Raw genomic sequence first — 24,080 nt, forward strand, 5'->3', positions numbered from 1 at the left:
TTCAGGAAGCTGTACCACTTTAGTTTATAGAGGCAGCATCACCAGTTTTCCAGCACATGGGAGCCCTTGTGTGGGGAGTGTCCATGGAGAAGAGGGCAAATATTGCCCCAGGGATGCTTACTCAACCGGATAACAGAGCCTCACTTGCATGCAGCTTAGTCCAACACATTTCTCTTTATAATTACCACTAAGTCAAAAAAAGAGAAATGTTGATGGGACAGTCTTAGAAAATACTTAGAAAATAAATATACTTGAAACTTATCAATTTCCTTCTTTTATTTTCCTTTTCCCCTTCCCCTATCTTGCAGTTATCCTCAACCAGTAAGTACTTGCTTATTGAGTACCCACCATTTGTCTGTCCAGCCACTTACTCTATAGACAGTGAGTGCCTGCACTGTGTTACTGCTCATGGGCTGCTCAAGTAGACCAGCAGCAATGCAAACGATTACAATCCAGTATGATCTGCTCACATACTCGAAACATCAAGTGCCATAGTAACACAAGAGACAGCCATGAGTTCCGCCTTGAGTTTGGGGAGGTTCCAGGAGATTCCTCAGAGGTGATGACACTGCTCTGGCTCTTAAAGGATGACAAAGGTAGAGTGGGATGGGGGAGCCAAGTGAACCATATGGACAAGCATACAGGAATCACATGTAGAACAAGGGTCTGGTATGTCTGGGAAGTTGGGTGTAGAGGGGAGCCTGGGGAAGGGGAAGTGAATCACAAAGATAATAGTGTTGGGCACTGGGGAGAGCTAAAAAAGAATGTAAATACTAGCCCCCTGTCTTCAAGAATATCACAATAGGGGCACCTAAGTGGCTCAGTTGGTTAATTGTCTGACTCTCGATTTCAGCTCAGGTCATGATCTCACTCATGGTCATGAGATCAAGCCCCTTGTGGGGCTCTGTGCTGAGCATGGATCCTGCTTAAGATTCTCTCTCTCCCTCTCCCTCTGATCCTATCCCCATCTCTCTCTCTCTCTCTCAAAAGAAATAAATGAACTTAAAAAAAAGAATATCACAATAAATTCAGGGAATCTTGACACTAACACCCATAAGATGATAAGAGAAAAATAAAAAGTAGAACAAATGTAGATGTTAGAGTAGCCCGTTCCTCAAAAAGAGAGAGCAATGTGGGCCAGGACAGTGTAAAAGGAAAGGAGTCCTAAGGAGGTGGGTATTGCAGCCATGTCTAAAATTACAGGCCCAGACCCAAGTCACCCATTGTTTACTTAAGTGTCACAAGTCACCTGCCTGTGACCCCCGTCTCTTCCCAAATATAAACATACCTCTCTATCTTTCCAACGTTTCCTGGCTTCTCCCTTTAAAGCCATCAGTGAATGCCATGGCTCCTTCTGGTGCAGGACTTCCATGTTTCCATATAAACTGTAGAGTCTGATTAAAGTCTAGAGTTTCTGATGTGAGGTAAGTAGAAGAAAAATCATTTAAAATTTTTTTAAATGTTTATTTATTTTGGGAGAAAGAGAGAGAGAGCAGGGGAGGAGCAGAGAGCAAAAAGGAGACACAGAATCTGAAGCAGACTCCAGGCTCTGAGCTGTCAGCACAGAGCCCAGGGTGGGGCTCGAACTTACAAACCGTGAGATCATGACCTGTGTCAAAGTCAGATGCCTAACTGACTGAGCCACCCAGGGGCCCCCAAAATCACTTGTTTTTTTTTTTTTTTTGAAGAATGGCTGTCCCAGAGTATCCAGCAGGTTATTACAAAGGCTCTTTGACTGGAAAACACCACTTAGATCAAGAGTTCTTGACCTGGATCCACAGATGAGTTTGGGGGATATATAACTTCTTAAAATTGAAGGTTTATATGTGTGAACTGTGAGGTGTGTGTGTGTGTGTGTGTGTGTGTGTGTATACACCTGGCATGAGATGTATATTTTTCTAGAATAAGGTCCAGACCTCTCATTAAGTTCTCAAGAAGGAGCATATGCCCCAGAAGACTCAAAATCAATGATTCAGACCTGGCTTCAGCAAACTACAGCCTGCAAGCCAAATCCAGCCCACAGCCCATTCTTTTAAAGTTTTCTTAGACTATAGCTATACTTTGGGGTTTATGTGGCCACTTTCACACTACAACAGCAGAACCAAGGAGCTGCAACAACAACAAAAAAAGTATGGTTTTACTATCTGGCTCTTTACAGACAAAGGTGCTGACCCCCAATTTAGACAATATTTTTTAGAGCCATCCACTACACGAGTGGTTGCTTGCTAATAATTCACCACCCAAAGCTAAAAGCAAATAATTTTAGAATCTGAGTTTCCCTTGCCCCATGTGGCAACCTCAGAGATTAGTTAATGTGCCCTGGGCTGGCCCTCCTTCTGTCCTCCCTGGAAGACCACTAGACAAAGAAGTGGCTGAGAGAGATGGGCTAGAATTCTTCCAAAGTGACCCTGCCGCAGGCATCCTGGGCCCCGCTTCCTTTGCAAACTGCCAGAGAAGAGTTAAGCAAGAGAATTAACATCACTCTAAATAATTCAAACAGAGTCCTGCTGCTGGCTTCAAACCAAAGATGAGAAATTATATAATTAGCTGCAGCAGATTTAAAAGACTATATAAAATATGCTAATGCTCTCACCATGGTAAGGCAAAGCTGCAGTAACGATGCCATCTATTAACTAGCCTATAGGATCAGTCCAAATAAAGAGAAACATCCTAAGGGTATTCTAAAAATAATGGTATCAGTCAGTTTGGTAGAATACTTTGCTTGGGCTGCAAAATAGGTTAAGAAGAAGTTTAACTCCATTTTAATGTGTTGTAAGTTGCATATTCCACGTTCAATGCATTTTTTGATTAACAGCATATTAGTTTCTTTACCATCAAATCAAGAATAATTGTGTGTTTTTTGCTGTTGATGTTGTTTGGAGAGCTCTCATCATTCTGACATATTCGCCGGCAGATCTGTTTTTGTACATGGGCTTTGCTTGTACATGTGCAGAGAACAAAGCAAGCAGATACTATGGCAGGTATGACTACAGGTGTCCCTCGAGCTCTGCAGCCTTATTCCATGTTAGTGCCTTGTGTGCCAGAAACCTAAAGAAGTGCATGCTTGACCCAAACTTGCAGCTTCTTTATGAAGCTAGGTGTGTGGAGCTAGGAGAGAGCGCTGCACAAAATTAACAAACTCTTAGCCAGAGGGGAAGAAATATTTGTGAATCTAATCTTAATGTCAGGGAACCTCAAAGGCTTCCTCCACTCAACAGTGCATCACCACATGCTTGAATGTCTGAGCTTTCCTCTTTGGGATGCTACATAGACCTCGTACAGTTTTCCAATCTGGTTTTATTAAAGGCTGCTGCCCACCATGGACAGACTCTTTCCATGAGTTGGTTGCTTGCGGTGACATTTTTTTTTACCGTAAATTGGCATCTCCCATATCCACTAGCATATTGTTCAGATAAATATTTGTTAAATAGTTCAAAATAAAGATCTAAAAGCTGTTCTACTTTAATTACGAGATGAGGGTTTCCAAGCACCCAAATAATAATGATAATATCACATAGTAACATTTGTCCACTACATTAGAGCTTTGCAATGTGATTTTCACCCACATCATCTTATTGAATCCTCATGGCAACCTTTCCAGATTGGTACTACTTTTGTCCCCATTTTTCCAGTGGACACTGACTCAGAGAGGATAAGTACTTTGCTCAGGATTACTCAGGTGATAAGCACAGGACCTTCCTTCTCCAGGGTTGGTGCTCTTTTGAGGATGCATTTTAGGCTGAGGTTGAGGCGCTCACTAACTTACACAACCTTACTTTATGGAACAAACCCCAAAGTGGACATCAGCAGCCTGGCTTCGAGCCTCACTCAGCTCTAACACTAGCATGCTGGTTGACTTCGGGTAATCAACTTAATTCCCCTGGGCTTCCTCACATATGAAATGGAAGAACTGAGCAAGACACTCCCTAATGTTCTTTCAACTCTAACAATTAGGAATTTTATTGAGCAAAAGTAATCCCGTTCCCAAATGATCTGTCTGAAGGGAATGTACATAGTGTGAGATACAAAATACACTCAATAAGAAGATGAAAGGGATTTTGCATTATGCACATTTTTAGATGATTCATGCCACAAGTCCCTCTCAATTAGCACACTTCACCAAGAGCTGTCTACACAATTATTAAATCATTTCTATGACCCTTATACAGAAATCAACTCTTGAGATGAGAGTGTCAAATGAGAGGGGTCAGCCTGCCCCCTTCTGGGGTGGGATCTAGACATTCTGCCTTTCTCTGTCTGCCAAGATCCAAAGTCTTTGATAAGCTTATTGTTTTTGTTACTGTTCTGTTCTCCTCATGATAAGTGGTTGGCGTGGTTATTGTTATAGATTTAGCATGGATGTTGGATATCTCCTTGAGATCTTGACAGAGTCCAATGTTATATAACACACAATGTGTCTGGTTTCTTCCCTGGGTTCCTGGAAGGGAGCTTCTAAACCCTTGGAATTTCCCACGTGATAGCAGTGTCCATGTCATTCTTGCCCAGTCCCTTGAATCACATCTGAGCTTATGCTACTGAGAGGACCCCAGATGGGGGTTGCTCATACCAAACCATGTGATGGGGGTGGGCTTTGAGCCACAGAATAACCACATGACCTCCTAGGAGTGGGAGAGCTGCAGACAAGTGGCCAATGAGTCAATAGACCAGGCTCACGGTAATGAAACCCCAACAAAAACTATATATCAAACTCAGTGGAGCTTCCCGGTTGGTGAATGCTTCAATGTGCCAGAAGGGTGATGTGTCCAGATTCTTCAGGAAGAGAGCATGGAAGGTCTCCCTCTGGCACCCTCCTAGATCTTGCCCTATGTGTCTCTACATTTGGCTGGTCCTGATTGTATCCTTTATAATAAAACTATAATCATAGATACAGCATATCACTTCTCTGAGTTCAGTGAGTCGTTCTACCAAATTACTAAACCTGAGGGGGGTGCAGCAACCTCTGAATCTGTAGCCAGTTGGTCAGGAGTGTGGGTGGCCAGGGGACCCCTGAACTGGCAGCTAGCATCTGAAATTAGGGTGGTCTTCCTGGGGACCATGCCCTTAACCTGGGAAGTCTGTGCTGACTCCGCGTAGTTAGTGTCAGATTGCAGCACAGTCCTACAGCCCACCTGCCACCACAGAGCTCTGCCCAGGTGTACATCAGGCACATGCCCACCTCAGACTCTGAAGTAACTGTCACCTGAGCCTGGAACACTCTTCCCTTGGGATCTTCCTGGCTGGCTCCCCCACCTCCTTCAAGTCTTTTCTCCAATGCCACCTTCTTACTGAGTTCTTCTCAGCTACATTATTCACCGTGCACCCCCACCCACATCCTCCCACATCCTCCCCTACACACTCCCCTCTACCCTACTTCGTTCTTCTTCCTACCACTTATCTTCGATACACTATGTAATTTGCTTATGATTTTGCTTATTGGGGGTGCCTGGGTGGCTCAGTCAGCTTAGCGTCTGACCCTTGATTTTGGCCCAGGTCATGATCCAAGGGGCTTGTGAATTCGAGTCCCGCATCGGGCTCTGTGTGGACAGTGCCGAGACTGCTTGGGATTCTCTGTCTCCCTCACTCTCTCTCCCTCCCCCACATGCACACGTGCACAAGTGCAAGCTCTCTCTCTCAAAAATAAATAAATCAATATTAAAAAAAAGATTTTGCTTATGAAATATCTTCCTCTCCCAGTAAGCTCCATGTGGACAAGAATTTCTCTCTCTTCACTTCACTAGTGCCTGGCACGTGGTAGATATTCACTCAATACTAGTCAAATTGGTTAGAACCTATTACTATATCCATACACACACATAGCTCATAGGGGATATAATAAATTGAACTCATGTTAATTGTCTATAGACCCTGCTGCCTAGTATATTTAGCTATCCTTATTTTCATATTTAGAAAATCCATTGCATATGGGAAGATTTTGTATCTTAAGAAGAAACAACAGTACTCATTTTTCCATAGGTTTTTTGAAACTAATCATAATGTGAACTAATCCTCTGACTTCTAACGTTATTCTTAGAATAATTCTGTTGAAAGGCTATCAAGTGTGAAATGAACACAAAAAAAGGTATTAAGCTATAAATGTACCTAAGTTGACACTAAGGTTGAGAGGCAATCTATAAAAGAAATTTTGTGTTCTCCAGAGCTAATCAACTCAAAAGCTTTATAACCTCTGTTCTCCATAGTTGGGCAAGGATCTCTGTGGTCCTATCAACGAGATGTCCTAGCTGTCGTATCAGTGGGACGCCCCACAAGTGAACGAAAGGCATTCACTGAATCAGTTGGCCCTAGTGTACCTCAATAGCTAAACTAAATGCAGAGCTTGATTTCGTCTTTGATCATGATGATGCTAGTTTTCGCCCTGACCTGGCAGTGGTTTGCCTTTGCACACTTCCCTTCCCTGAGCTTACAGGTGTGGCTTCTTTCAGTTCCGTTGCTGGCACTCCTGACATGGCTGCTTTTCTTTGGCCTAGTTCTGATTATTTGATGAAGACTCATATGAATTTAGACAAACTCTTATTCAGATCTGTTTTAAGTCTCCAAGAAAAGTTGGACTCTGCCTATTGAAACAAGAAGATAAGTCACCCACGCAATCATATTTTTTTACTGAAAGCTTTATCCATTTGTTTATTTTCCAGAGCTATCGTGAAAGAAAATCTAGTTTTAGGCAGCAAAGAGTCATATAACATCAATATCTTATTATGTTTCAGCTACTCAGAATACTTACAATAATGAAAATCTATAGAGACAACCTATATCCACACACATATCAAATTATTACTCAGTCTGGAATTAGATTTTAGAATTACCTTCACATCAAGTCTTTTTCCACCATAACATTCACTTCATCTGCTTTCCATAAGTAGATATTTAACTTTCCAGAACTTCTTTGTTTAAACCCCAAGAATGCTTGACACACAGTAGGCTCTTAACACATGCTTGGTATGGGGAATTGAACTGGGAGATTTCAAATGGGCACAAAAACCCCAGTGCATATGCCCTGGGGATGCACACGAAGAAGAAAGTTCTATCTGCACCTTCCTATACTGGGGGGGGGGGGAATGTGGGGGTCAGTGCAGGGGATAAAAGAAACTGAGGTCCCCCTCTGTGGGAAAAGAATGAGCCAGCCAAAGCCAGACATTGGGCCTGAGGCTGCTCTCCCATTGCCGCCCCTGAAGACACATATAAAGGTTATTATAGCTTTTCATTTATTTTACTTCTTGTCTGAGAGCTTTCAGGCAGCTATGCTACTGGTCTTTAGCTAGAGAGGTCCCCAGCAGCATAACTTGTTTGGGAAGAGCAAGGGCCTGGAAACAGACAGACCTTATTTCAATTCTGTCCTCTGCTATTATTTATCCTCAGGCAGAATTTGGATGCTTAAGGCTCTTAAATGGCCAGAATTAATGACTAAAATTAATAAGGTGCTCTGGCATGAATACAACTAAAGTACTGGATGGAGGTTCAGATATGCAATTAAACAAGTAGAACCTGGCTTCACACCATATCGGAAAGCCCCACAGAGTTCAGCTGACCGCAAGCTAACTGACAGCCTGCATTGCTTGGCTAGTGCTTAAAGAAACCATAATCACATTTAGGCTGCATTTAAACAAGTTTGATGCCTCTATTAAATAAGTGTATATTCTCTGTGCTATTTGAAGCCTTCAAGGAGTACTGCATTCAGTTCTGGGTTTATTTTGAGGAGGAGATTGCCGACCAAAAAGTATCCAGAGAAAAGTAACCAGGATAGTAGGGTGGTCTTCAGAGAAACAACTGAAGGAACTTTCCTAACAAATCTGGAGAAACCAGCTCTGGGGAAGTGTCGAGCCTCAGTCCTCAAGCGTCTACAAGGTTGACTGGTGGAGTAGATCCCTTCCGCATCCACTGACTCAGCTAACATTTCTTGGGCTTTTACTACATTCAGAGCACTGTGATACGTGCTGTGGGATACAGAGATTGATGATACAGAGACCCAGCCTCAAGGAACTAACAAGTAAGATAAAAACAAGGAGTCTGGAATCTCCAGTTTTCCTCCCAACCCTGTTACCCACTGGATATGTGACCTTAAGCGGTTTCTTAGCTTGTCTTAACTTAGTGTTCTTTATTTGCAAAGCAACACCGCAGGGTTTTTCTGAGGATTAAATGAGATAAATATCTGTAAAAAGAATGAGAAATCAGTAATTGACTGAAACCAACAAGATGGGGAAAGAGAACTTTCGAACTAGACTTCAAAGGGCAAAGGGAGTTTGCTGGGTGGTGATGGGGAAAAGGAAAAAGAGCATTCCAGGTTGAGGGGGCAGTATGAGCAGAGACAGAGATACTGAAAACAAATGGCCTTTGGAAGACCAGCAAGTACTACTGTGGCTGGAGTGCAGAGGAGTAAAAAAGCAATGACAAGAGCTATAAAGATACCACAAAGCTGAATCACAACTTCCCTAGAGTTTCTGGGTGGTGGAGGGCTATATTCAAGTGAATATTGGGAGAATCCACCTGTGTACAAACAGGTGGAACAATTAAAGACTGAAACCAGGAAAGCAAGAGTCATCATGAGAGTAAGCAAGAGGGGTGCCTGGGTGGCTCAGTCTGTTGAGTGTCCGACTCTTAATTTTGGCTCAGATCACGATCTCTCAGTTCATGGGTTCCAGCCCCGAGTTGGGCTCTGCACTGACAGCTTGGAGCCTCCTTGGGGTTTTCTGTTTCCCTCTCTCTGTCTTCCCCTAACCTCCTTCTCTCAAAAATAAGTAAATGAACTTTTTTTAAAAAAAAAAGAGGTTAAGCGAGAGATAATGAGGAACTGACCTAAAATAATGGTGGTGGCACTGAAAAGCAGGTGACACAATGTGAGATATGAGGAGTAAAGGTGAGGGGCAAGTGAAAGACGACTCCACGTTTGCAACGCTGGTGTTAAAGAGAATGCTGATCCCATGAACTAATATAGGAAACACAGAAAGAGGGATAAAATTGACTAAGAAGACGATGAGTTCAGTTGTGAAAAATGTTGAATTGCAAGTGGCTGTAGAATAACTGTAAGGAAGTTCATACTAGCAAGTTGGAAATATGGTTCTGGAGCCCATGGGAGGAGTCAGGGCTAGAGATGTAGATCTGAGAGGAGGTGGACTTAGAGATTAAGAGTATATCATCAAACATAAACAAACTTGGGTTTGAACTCTAACTTTGAGACTGACTAGCTGTGTGGCCTTGGACAAATTATTTATCATCAAAGCTTTAATTTCCTTAATTGTAAAATTGGGAAAATTATACATACTTCAAAGACTTTGCTTATTGCATACCATCTGGTTGCCATTTGTCACCGTCACTGTCTACCATAACCATCATTGCTGAAACCATTAAGGTAGATGAACTTGGCTTGGAATTGAAAGTAATTAAGCAGAAAAAAAAGAGTTGAGGAATGAGTCTTAGGGAACAATTATTAAGGGAAACGTGGCAGAACAAACCTGAATGAAGCTCAGGAGCAGTCAAGAAGGTGGGCAGAAGATCAGAACAGCAAGACACGGGGATGGACAAGAGAAGAGAATTTCAAGGAGGGAATCCTGGAACATGTCAAACTCTACAAAGAAGTTGGGGATGAAAAAGGAAAACAAGGGCATCGGATATAGTGATTTGAAAGTTATCCTTGTGTATGGAACTATTATATATGTGGCAGGAGTGGAAGGAAGTCACAAATGGAACAGGGTTCAAAATGGAATTTGCACCCAGACTGCAAGGGGATGTGTATCAGACACCGAAGTGAATTGAGAGCCAGATCACCTTCTAGAAATTTCAAAGCAGATATAAACAAACAAATTGCAGGCCTTAGTTTTCTTACTCATTTCAAAGCGATAAAAGACTTATGTTAACAGAGAGAAAGAGGATTTGTGAGAAGGATTTCTTTAGACAGTTGTGCAGAGTTCCCTCATTCCAGAAGAGGGGAGATGTTTCTCTTCATCTCAATTAGGGCTTCACTGGGAGATCTGAAGAACCCGGTCAGTGTCATCTGTGGATTGAGGGGAATTACACACTCGCGTCTGAGTGTTTGGCTATTTGCTGGAGAACCACTGGCAGCAGAGTAAAGGAGGCTTGGCTGCATCGGGTGGCCTTTTGTCTGGGCAAAGGACATATGAGTGCATTGTGGAACGGAGGGAGTGAATTGGCATGGAGCTAATTTAAATTCTTCCCAAGAGGATCATCTGAGGCCAGCAGGGAGAGCTTTGGAAAATAAGGACTAAGGGAGAAACATCCAAAGCTGGAAGAAACTGAACTGACCACATCAAAGCAGAAGAGTGGAATGTTCCCAGTAAGAGTCCCTGAAGAACCCACAAAAACACCCGTATGAGAAGTTGGCTTCATATAACGTGTGCTGGCCCGGAGGGCCTGAAGCCATCTTACAACAGCACTATCATGTAAGGACATCCCACCTCCCCTCTCTCATCACCCTGCTCCTCTCCACCCTTCTCTCTTCCGACCCTGAAAAGATAAAAAAACATCAGGGAGGAGGTAAGTGGGAAAGGAGAACCCTACCTTTTTCCTTCAGAGAAGGGACTCACGACATCGGGCCCTGGAGAGGTATGGAAAGGAATTCCAATTTTGAATGACTATCGCATGGGACTCAATATATTCATTTCTGGATTGAGATGGTGATTTGTAATGAGAAGAGTCCATAATACTTTTTACCATCTTAGGAGAGAGGAGAAAAGTCTTGAGATTTGTGGCTAAGTGTCCTATAGTGGCAAAGAAGAACTCCCACCACTATATACATTTAAAAGGATAGTGGAAGACAACTTTCAGTGAAAAAAGGTCCCCATAAGTCTCATGTTTAAAAGGTACTATTTATCCAAGGGTATAAAAAGTGAGTCAGGATGAGGACATGAAGGTCTTGAGGACAGTAATTTTGCCCTTTTTTTTAGTAATTTTGTGGGGTTTTTGTTTTTTAAGGCTGTTTGGCAGAGATAGGGCACTGTGGTTTGATGAGGTGATAGAGATGACTGAAGGTCCTCTTAGGACAGGAGAAACTTAGTTGTGGCTGCAGGTTGAGGAGAAAGAGACGGTAAAGATAGGGTAAAACGACAAATCCACAAGAACAATAGGAAAGGAAGACTGATAAGGCAAGGTCACAAAGAAGAAGAGAGAAGACAAAGTCAAGAACATTGCATTTGCCTTTAGAAAAAAAGACTCTTTTTCCCCTGAAAGATGAGAGAAAGAAGAGAGAAGATATAAAGACATTTTGGTTTAGAAGGAAGGCAAATAAAACAGTTTATAGTGAATGACTTTGATCATCCCTGTAGTTTACAGAAGTTCATCTTCTGTGAATGAAGGCAGTGGGTGGTGTTTATTACTCTGGAGGGCAGAATCAGGACTACTGTGTACAAGCTAGAAAGAGATTAACTCGGGCCCAATATAAGAAAGAACTTATAAAAGAGTTGCCTGGGGGGCTCCGTCAGTTAAGCGTCTGACTCTTGATTTCATCTCAGATCATGATCTCATGGTTCATGGGATGGAGCCCCACATCAGGCTCTGCACTGACAGCATGAAGCCTGCTTGGGATTCATTCTCTCTCTCTCTCTCTCTCTCTCTCTCTCTCTGCCCCTCCCCCCTTCTCAAAATAAATAAATAAACTTTTTTTTCTTTCTTTTTTTTTTTAAGACAGAACTTGGGGCACCTGTGTGGCTCAGTCAGTTAAGCATCTGACTCTTGATTTCAGCTCAGGTCATGACTTCACGGTTCATGAGTTCAATCCCTGCATCTAGTTCTCTGCTGTCAGTGTGGAGCCTGCTTTGGATCCTCTGTCTCCCTCTCTCTCTGCCCCTCCCCCCCCCTTTCAAAAATAAGCATAAAAAAAGAGAGAACTTATAAAAATATCAGCACTGGTGATATCAGCACAGGGGACTGACCTTCTTATACAGTTGTAAGCTGCAGAACAGAGGGCTCTAGGTAAGGATGGATGAACAGCTATTGCAATGCCATGTGAGGGACCTCTGCCCTGGACACAGAGGTGGGCTGATAGCCTTCAATACTCCTAGTGTGCAGCATTCATTGTCAATGTTATATTTGTAGGGTACTTCCATGCCAACAATTCAGGCGTCAATGTGACTGAATACAATAAAAAGAAGCCCAGGGGGACCAGAAGAGAAAGTGTAAAGAAAAGACCGCATGTGTTACACAATGTCTTGATTTCCCAACTAGAAAATCATCTATTTGTAGCAAAGGAACTAGCTTATGCTGGAGTTAGGTCCTGTCCCAAAGAATAATATTCTATATGTCTCCATAGCTTGGCAGCTATGAAATTTGAAAATATCACTATGTCCTGGGGAACTTTATATTATGCATGAGCTAAAATGTAGTTATGGTGGAGAAAGTCTCCCGAACCCTGAACCCCTCCAGTTTTACCACCGCTAAGAGGCAAATGGGAACTTGCTGACAAGAGTAAGTACATTACCAATGTGCTCTCTGGAACTCAAAACAAAGAAAAACCCTAAAACTCTATTTCAAACATCAGGCTGCATTCTATAAATCGATGCAATCAAAATCATGCCAGATTTTCTACACAACAATGAAATGTCGTGGAAACTTGGCAATTATTCAATAAGAAAGCTATCGAGTTTTTTAAAAAATAAGAACCATACATTCCTAGAATTAACATTTATTGAAACAATAAAATATTCCAGCATGAAGTACCACGCATCTCAAAGAAATATGCCCACAGATTCAATTTAAACTGGCCATATAATCCAATTAAAATTTAAATTTATAAAGAGAAGTCAGTCTATTATGACCCCATCAGTCATTTCCCACAATATTTTTCCAAAGGAATAAAATACACTACGGCAAGAAGCACCACGTAATATTTTGAGTCAAAGTTCAGGGCCAGAGATCTGTTGGCATTTTCAGACATAAGCAATATTAAAAGTCTTATGACGGGTCGGCCGGTCATATTTCATGTAAGTGCAGTAAATGCACAGTTATCTGTGCCTAGCATACTGCCTGGCACATGCTAAATTAGCTTAGCCTATTGAATAAATGAATGGATGCATGAAAAAATGAGTTTTGTTAGCAGTAGCTAAAAATCCATTCTGTGAGGAGGCCTATCCAGACTCAGAGCATTTTCCTAGTGTTTGTAATGACTTATGGTTTCCTAGCATCACCAGCCCTGGGACAGAGTGATGGGGCCACCAAAAATCCCACAGACCCAAATCTATGTGGACATACAGGCTGGGACCCTTGAATGTTGTCCATTTTAAGAGTCTATCCATTTTAAGGTTCTAGATGCGGTTTGGTTTAATCTTCCAGAGATTCCCTCCAGAGAAGGGTGGATATCTTCAAAGGTCCCTTAATTCCCTCTTACCTCCACCACAGGAATAGAAGTCGAGAGTGGGAAGAAAGCAACAGATAATCGCTTTTTGGTTCTAAAGAGCACCAGAACCAAATCTTGGTGACATCTGCCTCCAATTAAGCCCTGCAAATGAATCTACGTGGCTGAGTCCAGCTGCAGTCCACTAGGAGGTATATTTTAGCTGAGGTGTCATTCACTAACATCATTCACTAAGTAACAAGGAACACAGTTCTGAACGTGCTTTGACATTTATTATCTCATTTGAGGTCCATTACAACCCAGGAAAAAAAGGTGTTTCCCAGAATAGGAAGCAGGCTCAGAGATACAAAGACCACACAGCAAGCAGGACATGGAACTTGGACTACACCTGTCTTCTAACCTTACTCCAAGACGGCTTCCACTATTCTAGGTTCTAACCCCATTTTCTTACTACGCAGAGTTGGGGAAAACAATCAAAATCATTGCTTGGTGAAGGCTGCCTAATGCAGCTTCTGTCTCATCTCACTCAGGACATGGGTCCCTGGAAAGTGCTCAGGATGGAGTATTTCCAGAAATGTTTTACGAAGTGGATTCTGGGCACCCACCAGCAGGGAGTCCATAGGAGAAGCCAAAGAAATGTTCCTTCTAGAATCACATGCCCAGGGGGTACCTGGGTGGCTTAGTCAGATCTGACTTCAGCTTAGGTCATGATCTCGCAGCTTGTGAGGTTGAGCCCCACATCGGGCTAGCTGCTGTCAGAGCACAGCCTGATTCGGATCCTCCGTCCCCCACCCCCCCGCCCTCTCTCTGCCCCTTCCCCACTTGTGCTCTATCTCTCCCTCAAAAACAAAGAAACCTTTAGAATCACATACCCAGGAAGCACACTGTACTTCCGATGGGTGTGTCTAGTACAGGGAGCACCTGGCCTGGCACTCCTCAGAAATAGGACGTTACGCACACAAGCGCACGCACACACATGGACACACACACACGGTATCCCGAAAGTCTTAGTGCAGTTTTAAACTTCCAAAACTTCAAAAGTATAAATGCTGCAAACTTACAAAACCCATGTGAAAGCCCAATAATTTAAATTTCTTCTCTTTTCTACACTATACTTACTCTACTTGTATACTAGCTTTGTGAATTTTGAAGAGCACTTTTAATTTTACCTTTCGGTCAACATTTGCCATGTTCAATCAGGCGGATTGAAAGGTTTTATGATATATGACGTGCCTACAATCCATTCGGCAAATGAGCCACATCTCACAAGAAGCCTGCAGTCAACTAAAATCTTCACATGCATGCTCTACTGTTAAAACTACGTTACTCCTAATTAAGCTTGTAAAACTGGCTTTTTTTTTAAACAAAAAAATACCCGAAGCACTACTTTTTGTTAATACCAATTTAATTTTATCTTCTTGGATACAATCCATTCTGTTAAAATCCTTGTGGATCCTTGTGTTCCTACCAGATGATTTCATCCATACACCATCAATGTTCTCAGATGGGCATTTCTAGCCACACTCAACTACACAGAATCCAAGGCAGAACCCTATTGGTGTGATTCTCGGCGTACAAACAAGTCCCTCTCTTCAGGGACCTCTGAGTGAATTCTAACAGAGATCTCCGCCACCACATGGACATCAGCCTCTTGGACAAGGCAACTCAGTTCAATCAATTAAAAACACAACCACCTATGTCATTCAGACCATATATTTTTATCTTAGTCAAAAGGATTCCAGGAGAGGCCCTGTCAAATGCACTGCTAACCAATGCATTTACTCAGACCATCTCACAGCATTCTTCTGATCCACGAGATGAGTGACCCTACCCGTGAAAGGTCAGACGAGGGGACAGTCTTGTCACAGCTCTGTTGTCTAGGTATTGTACTGATTAATATAAAGCTATAACTGTGAAAATCTAAAGACAGGCCGAAACAAACAAATAAAAATGAGTTTATTTGTAACTCAAGTTCAAATAAAATCTGGACAACCTCAAAGATCTGTGGTGGGTTGAATTGTGTCCCCCAAAAGATATGTTAAAGTCCTACCCCTGGTACCTGTGAACGTGACCTTATTTGGAAATAGGGTCTTTGCAGATGTAATCATGTTAAAATGAGGTCATACTGGATTAGGATGGGACTTAGTTCAATTACTGGGGTCCTTAGAAGAAGAGGAAAATTTGCACACACAGAGAATTAGGCCTTGTGAGGCTGGAGGCAGACCCTGGAGTAACGGTGCAGGAAGCCAAGGGATTCCAAAAATTGCCAACAACCACCAGAAACTAGGATTATAGCTTAGAAGGCATCTTACCCAGAGACTTCGGAGACAGAAATTTTCCTATATCTTGAGGTTAGATTTTTGGCCTCCAGAACTGTTAGAAAATCAATTTCTGTTGTTGGAAGCCACCTAATTTACAGTGCTTTCTTACAGCAGCCCTAGGAAGCTAGTAACATCTGTGCAAAAATATGTAAGTCTGAAGTAATGGCGATTAACATCAGATTCAAGAGCACTCAGGAGTTGGTAAAAAAAGAGGATGAGAAATACTCAGATTCCTGAGCAGGTGGCAGGCTTGGCAGGGGTGAGGTAAATGGGTGAAGGCACTGGCCTAGCAGGTTTGGGGGGTGTTGGCTTGAAGCTGGGGGGGGGAGGGGACAGACAGAAGGTGACATCCCGTGACAAGCTCATCACCGAGGGGTTAATCGTCCCTCCTAGGTGTGAGGTGGGCATTCCTCAACAAAATCCTCTCATTTTTTAATGGCAACAAAATCACCAATTTGTCAGTTTATCATCAATATACAAGCAAAACTATGTTAAGCTTCCTGTCTCCAATTTGGCATTTTCCTTGACTATGTTTCATCATTCTAAATGAGACAGCAGCCCATGCAGGGGAAGGAGCTGTTGGCCTGTCTGTCTCTATATATAGCGCTGTATCCACCATTTTTCAAAGGTGCTAAGACTCCACCGATTGATGACGATATTGCTTAAAATGGGTTACATTTTAAGCTGGAAAAAAGAAGGCATTTTTTTCCCGCATGTGAAAATTTAGGGGAGGAAGGATGCTCCCTCACAGTTTCTAATATTGATCTGGCTCCAATGCAGCCCACGAAATATAAGTCTATAATGGCAGAATTCCTCCCTGGAAAGACCTTACAAGCCATCTCCAGGAGCTGGCCCAGCAGTAATTAGGGGGACGTATTCTTGCTGATCCTGAGCACACAGGGAGCTGGGTTAATCTTGAAAGACAAAATAAAAGCGCTGCCTTGTGGCAAAAGGCCACTTCTTGATGCCACTAAATCAAGCCCGGCCTTGCTTGAGTATTAATTCTGAAGATGTCTGTATCCCCCACTGATACTCCTTTTAGGAAGCTAGTATGGAACAGGCCAAATGAAGCCGCAACGTGCAAATACCATTTAGCAAGTACAGATAAGCTGGGATAAATCATCCCAGAGCACTTAAAAAAAGATTCAAATTTTAATACATTAGCACTAGAACATGCTGTACAAGCAACAGGGAAATTGCAGTTGTCAATGTGTGAATTTAGTCTCAGAGTAAGTTCATCCAAGGAAGTAAAATCTCAATTTAGATTCTTTTTTCTACCCCTTCCCCCAATCCACGTGTTTCTTTTAGGATGGAGGAGGACACTGTTACTCAGCAAATGGATTTCACACCAAGAAATGGTTAGGGTATATTCATCGGGGGTAAGAACTTGAAGTTCGCACTTTCTCACTGAAATAGTTTGAAGTGGTCCTTCAAAGTGGCAAACCATAAATGACGGGCAAGGTGTCTGATCCACGTGTGTTCACATGCACTGTTGTACGTGTATGTAGATATCTAGCTAGCTAGCTGCCTTTTAAAAAAAATATTTTAAATGTTTATTTAGGGGCGCCTAGGTGGTTCAGTTGGTTAAGCATCCAACTTCGGCTCAGGTTATGATTTCATGGAATTTGAGCCCCATATGGGGCTCTCTGCTGTCAGCATGGAGCCCACTTCGGATCCTCTGTCCTCTCTCTCCGCTCCTCCTCTGTTAGCATGAGAGCATGCTCTCTCTCTCTCTCTCTCTCTCTCTCTCACACAAATGTTTATTTATTTTGAGAGAGAGAGAGTGCATGGAAGCAGGGGAGGGGCAGAGAAGGGGAGGGAGAGAGAAGGAGTGGGGATAGGGGCAGAGAGAGAGAGAGAGAGAGAGAGAGAGAGAATCCCAAGCAGTCTCCACACTCAGCTCGGAGCCCATTGCAGGACCCAGATCTCATGAGAGTGAGATCATGATCTAGCCCATATCAAGACTCTGAAGCTTAACTAACTGAGCCACCCAGGTGCCCCTATCTGCATTTTTTTTAATGAGAAAGGATTCTAAGGGGGAAATCACAAAGGATTTCCTGGTATTTTTCTGTTGTGCTTTCCAGAAAGCCTGTCTATTGTCACAAGGGAATAGGACAAGTTGCAGCATATGGTGTGAGAGCACATTGCAGGGAAGGCAAAGCCCAACCCAGAGGCCTCACCGGGAGGGGCTGGGCCAGGGGAGGTCCCAGGCCTACCTGCAGGCCTGATAGACACTTGGGCAGCCCCAGGTCAACACTGCTGACTTGACACTGAACTGTATTCCAGCCGGAATCTGACAGCTTGTTTTCTATCGAGGTAACAAATGAAACTTTCATTTCAAAACGTTATCTGTTCTCTCAGACTATTCTATCAGAAGCAGTTATTTTCTTTAAATTGAAAGTCAAGGCAGTTTATTTTTCTCGAAACTGTTGTTGGCTCCTGCCTGACTCCTAACATTCTCTTGTTTTGCACAATGACAGAGCAGTCTCATCCCGTAGAAGGCAGGGGTGGGATGGGAGAGTCCTCCCAGGGGGCACCCTGTGTATGATAGATTTACATAAATCCTGGCCCCCAAAAGGCACATCAATCAGAGATAAAGATGGAATGTATTTAGAGAAAATTTATTTAGAGGGAAGGATACCGACATCACTCTTTCAACTAGGTTTTTTTTGAAGCAAAATAACTTAAATCTCTTCAAATGACACTTCTATCATATTATCTATCTATCTATCCAACCAACATATTATGTCATATCTCATGTCAAATATATACGTCCATTGGGCATTCGAAGTTTTCACAATACAGGGGAAATCTTTCTAATTCCTATCCCTCCCCACACACCCCAAGTCATTTTTAAATGATGAAATAATTGTACTATGTTCAAATGCATATGGATGATATGTGTATATACCATTAATATAGATACTATATGTGAACATACATCAGCAGGGGCGGGGCAGGACCCCTCCATCACATCACTTACCCTACCAAGTCGGCACTCAAGTATTTCCCATCCACTTTGTCAAAAGCTCACTAATTTGTTTCCACATGCATTTTAGTATAAAATCCATTATCACTTCAAAAAGCACTTCCCACCAGCTAGAGTCTGAATTGTCCATAAATATGTAATATCTCCCAATTAAATTAGAAGTAATACGATTAAGGAGAGGTCTCTTTTTTTTTTTCAGTGCAATAATCTTTTCTGTGATGCTGTTAGGACTCTTGAGATGACTTATGGCATCAAAAAAAATCATTCTTGAAGTCACAATTTTTCATATTCATTTCCTGAGACAATTCTTTCCCTCTTGATCAACTGTCTCTTCTCTATTTTTTACAATCACATTTCAGTTTGAATCCAAGGACCTACCCTCCTCCTTTTTGGTCTCTCACAGATGCTAATGACATACAAATTCTGTAGTAGTTAAAGAAAAAGGGATACCTAGCCATTGTCCCCAGTTAGGAACCTAAAAGTAGGTAAAGTGAAAGCTTCACAGAGAAACACACTCAATAATTTTATGATTACAAAGCTCTCAACTACACATGTTGACAAAAATAGATAATTAAAAATGTAGAAATCTGCATCATGGTCTTCTATAAAACATCAATTTAGTTATTAAACGGTTATAAATTAGCCATTGGTAATTTACTCTTCTGAATGATTTAACCTTTCCAATTATCATTTCATCTGTTTTCTATATAAAAAAAATCAAAGAAATTCTAGATATGGAAAAGACATGCTGGGTGAGGATCTGAAACTGATTTGGTAGCTTTGGGGTTGACATAATCTTGGCCTGGTGTGGCTCATTTTGGAAAGCTGCCTCAAATTTCCCCTGGTTTTGAACTTTTTTTTTTCCTTACCACTTTCATCTAGCAAGAAATCATCCTGGTAACGGAACTTCTCCGGTCCACATGCAATAAAAATGTCATCGTCACCAAAAAAGTCCTGAAGGCACATCACCTACAAGAGAAAAGCATGGCACTCAGCAAGGGGTCAGCAGAACAGCAATTACAACATTGCATCCTGGCAAGTAGACATCTGCATAAAGCCACTTCCCACGTCTAATGGAATCAACAGGACAGCCTCTCCAGAGGAATTTCAAAAAAAGGTTTCCAGCATCTGTTACTAGTAAGAAACATGTTACATTTCAGTTGTGCAGGAAGACGGGATAAGGAAAATAGAACCGGTAACTGTCACATTTATTACTTGACATATCAATAGGCTATGAGGTAAGAGCCCTTTATTTTCATAATACAGTGGATGCAGCAAGATGTGGAAAAGGAACACCCCTTTATTCTTTTGAATGTAATATTCCTCGATAGCAATAAAAGTCAGCATATGATTTTAGCAACAAATATAGTAAACGTGTGGTGGTTACTAGGGTAACTACTGAAGAAAAATACCTGTATCAGAGTATGAATATAATGATCTCCTTTAGACCCATTCTACCTCTAGTTGACACAGAAATGGAGGGGCGCCTGGGTGGCTCAGTCAGTTAAGCATCTGAGTCTTGATTTTGGCTCAGGTCATCTCACGGTGCATGGAACCGTGCCCTCCTCTGCCCTCCTCCCCTCCACCTCCCATCAAAATAAACAAATCCACTTAAAAAAAAACAGAAATGTAAATGGAAGTCCTCATAAAAGGAATAATAGAATAGTTATTTCTTAAATTCAGATACAGAGACGGGGCAACTCAAGTTACGGTGTATGCCCACAACTCAAGGGATACTAAACTTTAAAACTCCTGTGCTGCCCAGCTTCTTGTAGTTACGCCAGAGGAAAGTTTTAAAACAACTTTTGGATATTTATTCAGCTTATTCTCCAGTAAGAACTTTAAGAGAGCTAAATGTTGTTTTTCAAGCACTTGTGGTCAAAATGAAAAATTTCAAGCACACGGCTCTCTGTCTCTGGATATGTGGTGTAATATTTTGCTCACAATATGTATGATGCCAACACAAGGCACTGGGAACACTACTGATTTCTATCTATTTTCAATTTCCTTTGCTTGGAGCAAATCATAAAGCAGCCAAATGAAGGCACCCATTCAGAGCTGTATGAAATAGACTCTCTAATAGCATTGAGAGTCTTGGATATCTGAGGACCACAGAAAAATCCCCTGGATCCTTGGGGCCTCTGTTTACTAGTAGCACTCCCTTATTTGTCTGCAGTCAGCTGCAGGGCATATCTGGGGTTCTGCTCTATTTCAGCGCCGGGTGGCACTGCTCTGACACATCAAAGGTGCTGTAAGCCTTACAGTAGTAAGTTGGGAGAACGCAGCCTTGCTTAGAGACCCCAAACACAGTCATGTGTAGCCTTCAGATAGTTTTGCCAAGTAGGCTCTCATTTCCAAATAATCGCTTGGCTGAAATTTTAAGAATGAAATTGCTATAATAGTATGGTAATCGCATTAAGTGTGAGTGAGGTACACCCAGGAAAGATTTCTGAAAAGCTTGAAAATATAGGTGATTTAAGAGGGACATTGTAATTGTCATAAAAAATAGACCAAAGGGGCACCAGGGTGGCTCAGTTGGTTAAGCGTCCAACTTCCGCTCAGGTCATGATCTCACAGTCCGTGGGTTCGAGCCCCATGTTGGGATCTGTGCTGACAGCTCAGAGCCTGGAGCCTGCTTCGGATTCTGTGTCTCCCTCTCTCTCCGCCCCTCCCCAGCTCGCACTCTGTCTCTGTCTCTTTCTCTCAAAAATAAATAAACATTAAAAAAAAAAAAAAAAAAAGTAGACTAAAGATCTTCAAGAGTGGTGTCAGAAGCTCTGGTCTTCTACTTGGGTTAAAAACAGGCCCTTTGAATTCAGAACCCACTCCATTTCACTCCTCCCTTTCTGTCTGATCTCATCTGTGACCCTGTTTATCTTTATCTTCAAGACAAGCACTCCACCCCAGCCTTTTCGATCAGTGGTTGATGTCATCCCAACCAACCCATACAGGCCATTTTCCTTTTACATGTGTAAGTCTTTATAGTGCCTACTATATGCAAGTTAGCATAGAGCACATACAGACAAAAATGAATAAAAGGTGGTCTCTCCCTCAGACAAAAATATGAACAATTAACCTTAAAAGGCAGTGTTTCCTGGAGTGTGAATGGTCAATAGGTTTTGTGAAAAAAAAGGGGGGGGGAGTTCCCTATGGTCAAATAGATTTACTAAATACCGAGTTCACCCAATATAAACAGGTTTCTTTATTTCCAGTCTTTGCAAAGCCCTAACATGCTAATGTGCACCATAATTCCAAACAGGAGATAGAAAATCCAGTATTTCCCAATCTTATTTGATTCTAGAACTCTTTTTCACATAGTATCATAGGGACTACTGTGTAACGTGGTTCTCTTGGGGTCTGCACTGACAGAGTTGAAAAGAACTCTGGGAACACACAATGGGAAGAACAGTTAACCCACTCTCCTGGGCAGCCACATTTCTTCAGCTGGTAAATATTTATTTGCTAGATTTTTTTTTTACTCCTTCAAACACCTATGATGGGCCTACTCTGTTGCTAAGCTTTGTGCCAAACATGATAACAAACCTTAATAGATGAAAAATATTGTTTTCCAAAGAACATTGTCCTTCTGTTCCACATATTCCCCTCATTTGTATTCTAGAACATCAGACTGCCAATCAGATCACATTCATCTATGTGTGCATGTCTTATATTATCGCTAAGCAGGCAGATAACTATCATCAAAACTATAACACGTGAGGGCCGCCTGGGTGGCTCAGTCAGTTAAGCGTCTGACTTCACCTCGGGTCATGATCTTACAGTTTGTGGGTTCGAGCCCCACATCGGGCTCTGTGCTGATAGTGCAGAGCCTGGAGCCTGCTTCGGATTCTGTGTTTCCCTCTCTCTCTGCTCTCCCACCATTTATGCTCTGTATCTCAAAACTAAATGTTAAAAAAAAATTAAAAAATAAAAAAACTATAACACATGATAAACAGGTTGCCAGCCAACTAACTCCCTTCCATTATATACCCATAGCCATCCTTTAAGCCCAAGACTCAAAGAACACAGCAGCCAATGATCCAGCTTGGACAGTTTAGGTTTAATTCTGTTGGCAAGTGGGAAATGAAACATGATGAACTTTTGATGTTGTTTCCAACTCCAGGATTCCAAGAACATAAAAGGAATGTAGCAATTGTTAAAGAAAAGTAACTGTCATCACCCAGCACAAAAAGACAGGAAAAGGTCGTTTCAGTGCCAAGCAACATGTATTCATTTACCTCTCAATCTTCAGTGACTAAAATCAAAGAATTTGTTAAACTATCAGAAATTGTAAGGTTTTCTGTGCTCTCTGCTCTGGGATCGTTTAGCCGTTTCCCTGCTCATAACCTCCCACTGCTGAAGTTGGGAATGGTCAGTAGATCACATTCAAATTTAGAAAACTGCTTCTTGTTAGAAGCCCTGATAAAAGATTTGATAGTAAAGGAGGCTTAAACACAAAGTTATGAAAAAGATGGATTTAGGATAATCTGACCACTTCAATTACCGGTGCTCTCGCCCTCTATCATTGACCTGGAGGTGGCTGTAACGTATTCCATCTAACAAAATAGAGTAACAGAAGACGACGTATAACCCTCTTCTCTAGGCCAACATACTGTGAGAATTTTCCTTCAGGCATTACTGGACCTTCTGATATGAAAGGATTAAGACAGATAGAGAAGTGTAAAACCAACGTTTTGCATAAAGATCTGATTTTATATGTCTATACGGTGTTGTTAAATGTGAAGTTCCCAGGACACCTGGGGGCTCAGTTGACTGAGCATCAGACTCTTGATTTCAACTCAGGTCATGATCCCAGGATTGAGCCCTGCATCGTGCTCTGCATTGAGCACGGAGCCTGCTTATGGTTCTCCCTTCTCCTCTTCCTCCCTCCACCCCTCTCCTCTGCTCCTGCTCTCTCTCCTAAATAAATAAATAAATAAATAAATAAATAAATAAATAAATTTGAGGTTCTTCAAATTCAGTGTGATAACAAGCTTAAAAAAACAAGTTCCTGGGGCGCCTCAGTGGGTTAGTCAGTTAAGCATCTGAATCTTGGTTTCAGCTCAGGTTCTCATGGTTCACAAGTTTGAGCCCTGATAGTTCTGCTATCAGTGTGGAGCCTGCTTAGGATTCTCTCTCTGGAACAAGTTCCACTTACAGTTTAACTTCTCTCAAAGCCAGGCCTTTTCTTGTCATCTTTCCCTTTACCCCTATCACCACATCCGTCCAGAGCTTATTCTCCTACCTGTGGACCTTGGCATTTCCCGCCGGTGGATTTTCTCATTCCTATCTCCTTTCTCTCCAATCCATCCTGTTTAATTCTGCTAATCTACTCTTTCTTTTAAACTTTCAATATCTCTTTCCATGCTTCAGAAAAAAATCAATGGCTTTACCGCCATCAAATTAAAGTTTATCTTCTGAGTCTGGCATTCCATCTGGTTCCAACCTACTTTTCAAG

General features: G+C 42.0%; 1 protein-coding gene across 3 annotated transcripts in view; it reads right to left on the reverse strand.

The window, feature by feature from the left end:
- Positions 1 to 24,080, reverse strand: part of DCLK1 (doublecortin like kinase 1) — a 334,659-nt gene that overhangs the window by 142,796 nt on the left and 167,783 nt on the right. For all 3 annotated transcript variants that reach the window (XM_007097655.3, XM_007097657.3, XM_007097656.2), the window contains exon 3: positions 19,495 to 19,594. In XM_007097655.3, the coding sequence (XP_007097717.1) occupies positions 19,495 to 19,594 (100 nt within the window). The remainder of the gene's footprint in view (positions 1 to 19,494; positions 19,595 to 24,080) is intronic.

The sequence above is a fragment of the Panthera tigris genome, chromosome A1, assembly GCF_018350195.1.
Source record: "Panthera tigris isolate Pti1 chromosome A1, P.tigris_Pti1_mat1.1, whole genome shotgun sequence".
NCBI lineage: Eukaryota > Metazoa > Chordata > Mammalia > Carnivora > Felidae > Panthera > Panthera tigris.